This window comes from Pundamilia nyererei, unplaced genomic scaffold (genome assembly GCF_000239375.1).
Source record: "Pundamilia nyererei isolate P.nyererei 1_Seehausen unplaced genomic scaffold, PunNye1.0 scaffold00297, whole genome shotgun sequence".
NCBI lineage: Eukaryota > Metazoa > Chordata > Actinopteri > Cichliformes > Cichlidae > Pundamilia > Pundamilia nyererei.
This window is the reverse complement of record NW_005187698.1, coordinates 225,553-233,309: the sequence shown is the minus strand read 5'-3', so window position 1 is coordinate 233,309 and position 7,757 is coordinate 225,553. Positions and strand designations below refer to the sequence as shown.

The 7,757-nt window shown below is 39.4% G+C and overlaps 2 protein-coding genes across 3 annotated transcripts in view; both read right to left on the bottom strand.

Moving 5' to 3' along the window:
- slc43a2b (solute carrier family 43 member 2b) overlaps positions 1-165 on the bottom strand; it is a 10,865-nt gene extending 10,700 nt beyond the window's left edge. For both annotated transcript variants that reach the window (XM_005751020.2, XM_005751021.2), the window contains exon 1: positions 116-165. The gene's annotated coding sequence lies outside the window, so the exon portion shown is untranslated. The remainder of the gene's footprint in view (positions 1-115) is intronic.
- Positions 166-1,940: 1,775 nt separating this feature from the next.
- The window catches only part of LOC102207571 (hephaestin-like protein 1), a 14,537-nt gene continuing 8,720 nt past the window's right edge, over positions 1,941-7,757 (bottom strand). Inside the window, exons 11-19 of the mRNA XM_013915390.1 lie at positions 5,492-5,870; positions 5,235-5,374; positions 5,033-5,158; positions 4,835-4,941; positions 4,502-4,736; positions 3,611-3,750; positions 3,324-3,477; positions 3,201-3,221; positions 1,941-2,325 (exon numbers count right to left, since the gene is read on the bottom strand). Of these exons, the coding sequence (XP_013770844.1) occupies positions 2,267-2,325; positions 3,201-3,221; positions 3,324-3,477; positions 3,611-3,750; positions 4,502-4,736; positions 4,835-4,941; positions 5,033-5,158; positions 5,235-5,374; positions 5,492-5,870 (1,361 nt within the window). The 3' untranslated portion in view covers positions 1,941-2,266. The remainder of the gene's footprint in view (positions 2,326-3,200; positions 3,222-3,323; positions 3,478-3,610; positions 3,751-4,501; positions 4,737-4,834; positions 4,942-5,032; positions 5,159-5,234; positions 5,375-5,491; positions 5,871-7,757) is intronic.

Genomic DNA, 7,757 nt, shown 5'->3' with positions numbered 1-7,757 from the left:
AAAAAAAAAATGAAATCACTTTCCCACTCCTGTTTCAGTCATCCACTCTCTATAGCACACTTCAAAGCAAATTACAGATCTGCTTTGACATGTTCAGTGAGTCTTAATTTCTTACCACTTCGGCTCAGAGCTGCTCCTTCCAGCTTCAAAGTGATGCCTTCTGGTAGGCTTTGAGTAACCTGGTTTCTGTGAAAATCCACTTTTATATACCAGCGTCGCCCGCACATAGCGCCCCCTATGGACATTACCATGCAGTATGTCTGGACTCCAACCAGCCTTTATTTTGTTGACACTTTTATCACCAGATAGTTATATAATTTAATAATTGTGGGTCTAAAGCCATTATTTTTACTTTAATTAAATGTGGTGAACTATGAAGAAAAAAAGAAAATAACCTGTGTCTAATTAAACAGATTTTACAGGTAATGACAGGAAATATGACGGTTGTGTGTATCAGTTGATAAAGAATAAGAGCAGACTTCCCCTATTTCAGTATTTACGCCACCTGTTTACTTATGTTAATCTGAGAAATTAGAGAAAATAAAACATCAAAAAAGAATACTCCATTGAAGTCTTTGTTAAAATTCAGCAACAGTAAAAGTTAAAGTCTTACATCTTTAAAGTTGATTTAACTAAAGCTTCAGCATAACTGACCAAAACCCTCTTGAGCAACTCTTGTATTGAGTGTTTTTGTACACATAAGACTTTAAATGAGCTGCAGTTTTTATTTCCTGTACAGGATTCGCCCCTTCTTAATTTTTATTATTGGTTTTGTTTCTTAGTTTAATTCTAAGCACACTGTTAAATGAAAAAAACGGATCTGGTTAAAGCAAGTTAACACACGTTTACACCGAAATGTCAGAGTTATATCAGCAAACTTGTTTTTCAGGTTGGACACTTGAGTTTGTCCCCCTGCAGTGGACTGTGATTCAGCTCTAATCAATTGGCCACTCAATGATTCAGTGACCACTGTGACCATATCTGCATAAACACTGATGTGCTGCTTTGTGTTGTTACAGTCTTCAGTATATCACACTGAGAGCACTCTTTAAACCTTTCAACAGCAAAACAGTTAAACTAATGGGATCTCTCATCTCTAATTTTCAGCTCTAATCAGTCTGTTTGAATATCAGCAGGCCCATCACAAGGTGGAGGTACCCAGCCTTACTTCACAGTTATTGACAAACTCTTTGCAGTCACATCAAGTAAATTTAATCACTAGTGCACTGTTTTTCCAAGCCTTATCAAAACCATTTATTGACCTGCTTGCTTTTCACACCTTACATTTGCGTCAAATAGTCTAATCATTTAGATATTGTTTACTGTCTCAACAAGGGGCCAAATCTATATGTTTAACTGTTAATCTTAAGGTAAAAACCAAAAAAATATCCGGTATCTTTTAAATTGTGGCACACACATTGAGAACTTGCTGTTTTTTCATAGAATTAACGCCACCTTGTGGCTTTTAGTGATCCTGGCACAGTCATCCAGGTTCATGGCCCATATGCAAAGCTCAAGCTCAGCTAAAAAACAGTAAAATGAGTCAAATTTGGGGAATTTGTTCAATTTTTTCACCTTTCAGGTTCACAAAAATGCTGCTATTTTAAAACAGATAAATGTATTGTGACTGCTTTGCTTAACACTTTTACTCGTCTGTGGTATGTACCATGAGTACTGTTTATTCTCCAATAAATCTTTACTCTCTCTGGAATTTCTACTCATTAGTACTCATTTCTAAGCATAAATAAGTCTAGCTTGTCTTAAAAATATACTCTCCTCAAGTGTTCACATCTAGAAAAGAAATCTGTGGGTGTTTAGTGGGACAGATTGTTCCACATCCAAACCCAGCACTGTTGTGCTAGCACAAGAAAATGAATTACTCACACTGACGCATGCCACAGTGCAACTGAAAAAGTTTTTTTTATTGCACATTCATACTTGAAATCCAGTATTTGGTAGCAGAAGTAAAAAAAATTAAAAAAAAAAAAAAAAAGCCAACATAGTGCAATATGACAGAAAGCAGCAACAGAAACAAATCCCAACTGTAAAATGCTTTGTTTCCTTCATTCTAATGCATAAAGTCATCTTGAACATTATACATGATTGTAAAGTGGTATATATAATTTAACTGGCCTGGGCCGTGCTTGATATTTATGTACATGATCTCAATCAAACACATAAGTGACAGCAACTCCGTGTTTTATAAGTGCATCAGTGACCACTGTTATAATCCACACATATAATCTGTTGTCAGGGTCCCTCATCATTAACATATAGCCAGTAGAACAAACAGCGAGAGCAGCATCTTTATGGAGCTTTTAGTTCCTGGTGGTGTAAAAGGAAAAGAAATATAAGTGAGAGATAAGGGAAGCCAGAAAAGCATTACAACATTACCCAAAAATCTATGAATCTTCCCTGTGATGGGCTGCAGGTAACAGTTTTCTAGAAATGCATATGTTTGATCTTTGAAAAAGGGAACACTAAATGTAACACCCGCCTTATCAACATTTACGCTTAGTCAAAAATTCTTTAGCAGCACTGCATCAACAGTGCCACAAGGACACCTGACGCAAATGACTGTTTTGCTATACCCAATACAAACAGAGCAAAGACAGATAAACTTTAAAAACATTCCCCATCAGTTACATAACAGTACTGAGGAAATGCTTTGTCCTGCAGTACTTGTGACCGATGGTGTGCCGCAGAGGAGAGATGAATGGTATGCTGTGGTAGTAACCACACCAAATAAAAAAGACCACTGCTCTTGAAGAAATATTCCAGTGTTTATGCATGTTTGGTTACTGAAAAGCATGCCTCCAAACATTTTGTATGTAATTCCAGGCACAGGATACGGAATCAGGAATATATTCAGACACATAATACATAAAAAAACAAAACAATCTACAATGTTTAAAAGTATAAATAGCAACCCAGTGTGTTAAAGTGTATTTTTGCGACAATGACATCATAGTTATTGTAATGTAATGCAGTCCTTTGAAACAGTAATAGTGACATAATACAAAAGTTGTTAAAGAAATTCAATACTCTGTGTGAAATTTATTTTTCAATCATGTATCCTACAAAATTAAGTTGCATTACTTTTAGGCTCTATTTGATATAAAGTTAAAGTGACAGAATACTGAAATCTTCCACCCAGTGACGCCCAGTAACAATTTTTACGTGAAAAAAACAGATCTTACCATGCGAGGAGTTTTCTGGAACTGAAAAAAACAAACAAGCGAAATGTTAAACTCATTTCTAAATAATAGGTGACAGTGTATTAACATGAGAGACTGCCCTGCAGATCCTTTACACTGACCAACCTTTGATGGTGAAAGTGGTCTCCATGCCAGCATGGATATGGTCAGTCACATGACAGTGGAGCAACCATGTGCCTGGGTTTCCAGCCACCATCTCCACAGTCTGGAAGGTCCCGGGGAACAGATCAAAGACGTCTGCACGGTGCACAAGGTCCGTCTGACACACATAAGAGTGGTGCAAAAAAGGGGGAACAGCGAAGAGGAAATATAAATGGAGATATGATTCTTTCGGTGCGAAAGAAAGAATGGTCTTCCCGCTGCGAGTGACCACTAACAAAGCACAAACAAACCTTGTAAGTAAAGGTCTCTGCATGAAAGTGAACAGTGTGCATGTCTATTTCGTTGCCCATTCCGATGAGATACCAGTCAACTTTCTGGCCCTGAGTCATCTCCAATCCATGGAGGTTCCCATATAGCTTCCCATTGATCCCTGCAGCAGACACATTCACACACAGAATCAGAGACATGGTGCACAAGAGAAACAGGAAATGTGAAAGCAAACACACTTCAGCAGCACACTCATCAAAAGCAAGCTGAGGAATAAAGGTCTGATTTTGTATCCAGTACAGGACTTTACTCCACAGGTCCTTCCCGATTGGAGACCAATCAGCCGCCGCCAGCTCTCCAATCGGGAAGGACCTGTGGAGTCTTAAAGACAGAGCACAACAAAAGTACACAGCCGGCTCAAGGCCGTAATAAAGATATTAATGTTTGAACATGAATATCTCAAAAACTGTTTAATATAAAAGCATTCAAAAGTTCTTCCACAAAAGTAAAACTATTTTAGACAGTCCTGTCCAAACAGAACGGAGTTTCCAGATGGTGCTGTAGTGGTGCTGTAGTTATAAGTTATGTCTGTGAAGGTTCTCAGTCATAAGTTAGAAATTAATTTTGTTAAATTTGTGCATATTTTCTATTTTCGAGATCTGGGTCATTCCATTTCAAATCATCAAGTTTTTTTTGAATATTTTCTGCTCAACCATCTCTGATTTGCTGTCCTGATTCATTGTGGTGGCAACAAAAACGATTACATTTATACTAGGTTACATCAAGATCAACAGACATCAATTTATGTTTATCTTCTCTGGATATAATAGGTGAATATGTTTACTAAATCTGAAGTTTAATTCTTTGGCCAATAAGGTTGTTTTTCTTTCTGTGGCCCCGTTCACTCTTCTTACCGTGCATCTTGTTACTCTCCTCAAACTCTTCATCTGGAGTGAAGTTCTCAGGGTTGAGACCAAGGTACGTTCTGATGTTGTCTCCCAAATACCAGGACTTGTTTTCATCATGCACCATAAAGAGCAGTGCAAACTCCCTCTCCACGTCACTCCTCTCCCTATCGGGACCCTCCCCACGCTTCAGAGTCCCAGGCCTGCATATCACCAGAGGCCCCAGAAGGCCGCTGTACAGATCCTGAACATAAACAAACACCTTATCAGAATAAAATCTAATACTTCAACTCCTGCTTAAATATTCTAGTTGCGCTGTAAATGATGCGCTTCTATTTTTACCATAACAAAGTCAACAGTGGAGTAGTAGATATAAGAGATACAGTTAGGATCTGTGACCCCTGGACCAGAGCTTTCAGGAACATCCCAAGTTACTTCAATAAAGTTGCCTGAAGGTTCAGAGAACATAAAAAGTATGAATCCTACTGCTTCTTTAAAAAGCCAGCATTTTTTATGCCCGTTTAAAAATTCATTTCTCACCGGGTTTGACAGGAATGTGTCCACCGCTGGCCCTAACGCCATGTGTGGTTATTGAGTATGGTCGGGTGGCATTGTTCTTGAATATAATCACGATCTGCTCTCCTACTTCTGCTTTGATTATTGGCCCTACAGGAGAAAATAAAACTCATGTCATCTTCATTCTTCTCTTAGTAAAAACAACATAAAGAACTGTTAAGCTCACCTAGAATTTCCAAATGCTGCTGGTTGGGCTGCCTTTTCTTCTGAACACTGAAGGTGTCATCAGTATATTCTCTATACACCACCTTCTTATAGCGTGAGCCAATTCTGTTCTTTCCTTTTCCCACAAATATGCTGCCTGGACTGGGAGACAAGTAGCAATTTGCTTCTATTAACAAACAGTAATAAGTTATGGCATGAATTACAGGTTGTGGCTTCAACAATGAAACGTATCATCCTGCAATTATCTCAATCACACACCTGTCCTTTGGTGTGCTATGGTGTTTCTCCAGCTCCCAGTCTCTCTTAGGTGAATAGTCCCACTCTATTTCCTCAGCACTGATGAAATATCGCACAGTCTTGTTCAGCTTTGTGTATTTGTGATTTACTTTTTTTCCTGGGCACTCATTAACTTTATACCACTGCCTCATGCCACCTGAGTAGTGATCTATTACTGTGCAGCTCACCTCATACACACCTGTTTGGAAAAACAACAAACAAGAAAAGGTTAAGGATTTGGACACATTCATGTGCCTTAAAAACAGGGCCCCATGTGAAAAAGGCAAACTTAATAACTGATTGTGTCGCTCTTCGCAGAATGAACTGCAATCAAATGTTTGCAATAACTGACAATAAGTCTCTCACATCACTGTGCAGGAATTTCAGCGCACTCTTCTTTGCAGAAGATTTTTAATTCAGCTACATCGGACAGTTTTCAAGCATGAACAGTATGTTTAAGGTCAAGTCAAAGCATCTCGACCTGATTTAAGTCACTTTGTCACGGTCCCCGTGTCTCTCTGGTTGGCCCACTCTGGCTACAGGTTTTGTTGTTGTTGTTGTTCGTCCTCCTCCTCTCTGCCTGGGTGGAGCTCGTTACGGGCTCTCGCTCTTGGCCCACGCACCTGTGTGATTGTGTCCACCTGCTGCTGATCTGGCTGATTTCCCCAGCTGCTATTTAAGGCAGTGGCACAGAGCAGCTCACCGCTGGAACGTTGAGCCTCCTGAGTTCGTGCTTGTGGCATTTTCAAAAGAATCCCCTGTGTGTATTTTGCTGTGGAACTAACGTTAACTTCTGTGTGTAGATATCCCTCTTCTGGACCACATCACGGGACCTGCCCGGGTGTGGCAGCGTATGTGGAGTTTTGGAGCGAGTGCGGAGGAGCTGTGGCGGTGACTGTGTGGAAGAGGAAGCGTGTGTGGGGATTTCCCCCCTCCTTCTCTCCCTGGAGCCCTGGACCCCCCTCCTAACTCACTGTACATATATATAGCACTGAGGTGATCCCTGTTGTAAATAAATCTCCTTTTGGTCTCTGAGGAAGAACTGTCTGCGCGTGAGTCCGTTCAGTAGCCATGACACACTTAATTGGTCACTTCAACTTGCTGGTGTGTTTTGGATTGCCGCATAAGTCGAGTGAGCTTGAACTCAGGGGAACGGACTGATGGCCGGGCATTGCCCTTGTGGATTTTTGGTAGAGAGCAGAATTCATGTTTCCATGGTTCAATTATGATAAGACGCCCAGGTCTGGAAGCAGAAAAGCAGCTCCAGACCATCGCACTACCAAGAGCATATTTGACTGTTGGTGTGAAGTCATTTTGTCTCATCAGTCCACAGAATACTTTCCCCAAAGTCTTTGGGATGATCAGGATGTTTTCTGACAAATGTGAAATGTGTGACATCCTGGAAAAGCCATCAAGGAGTAACTCCTGGAGTAATTTTGGTCTCGCCAGACACAGGTTTCGGAAGGTTCCCCACTGTTCCAGGTTTTCTCTCAGTGGTTCACGAGAATACTAAAGACTTTATATTTACATTGCTTTATAACCTGTTCCAGACCGACAGACCTCAATGATTTTCTCTCAGCTTTTTTCTTTACATTGGGGCTTTAAGTGTTACTTTTTGAGATCTTTTAGCCTACTTCACTTGTGCAGACAGGTTCTGTGTATGTGATTCCTTGATTCAACAGGTCTTGCAGTAATGAAGCCTGAGTGTAACATGTGAAAATAAACTAAGCTTTAACTCAGGGATAATTACTTTCTACACAGGGCTATAGGTTTGGATAACTTTTCTCAATCAATTAATGAAATCATCATTGAAAAACTGAAATATTATATTTACTCAAGTTATTATTTTATTTATTTTACTAATTATTAAAATATGTTTGATGAAATGCGAAAAAATAAGAAACCAGGAAGGGGGAAAAGTACTTTTTCATGGCATGGTAGATATAAACGCACAGAGTACAAAAACCTTTGATTTCATGTTTATTTCAAATGGCACCTAGCTCATGTTTCCTGTCAGTTTGACTGCATGTATTTTGAGTCAAGCTGAAGAAAAGCATGTGACAAAACAATGCAATAATAAACTGTCAGTGATTACCACTGCAGGAAAAAAGATGTTTGCACCTTTTTTGCAAAGCTTAGCTTGCTTGGGGTTTTCCTTGTTTTGCAAATGTCTGCGCAATATGAGCAAACAGATGCTGTATATTTTGTGAATCTAGATCTTTGCTTTGTTTTTTGTTTTTTTTTTGAT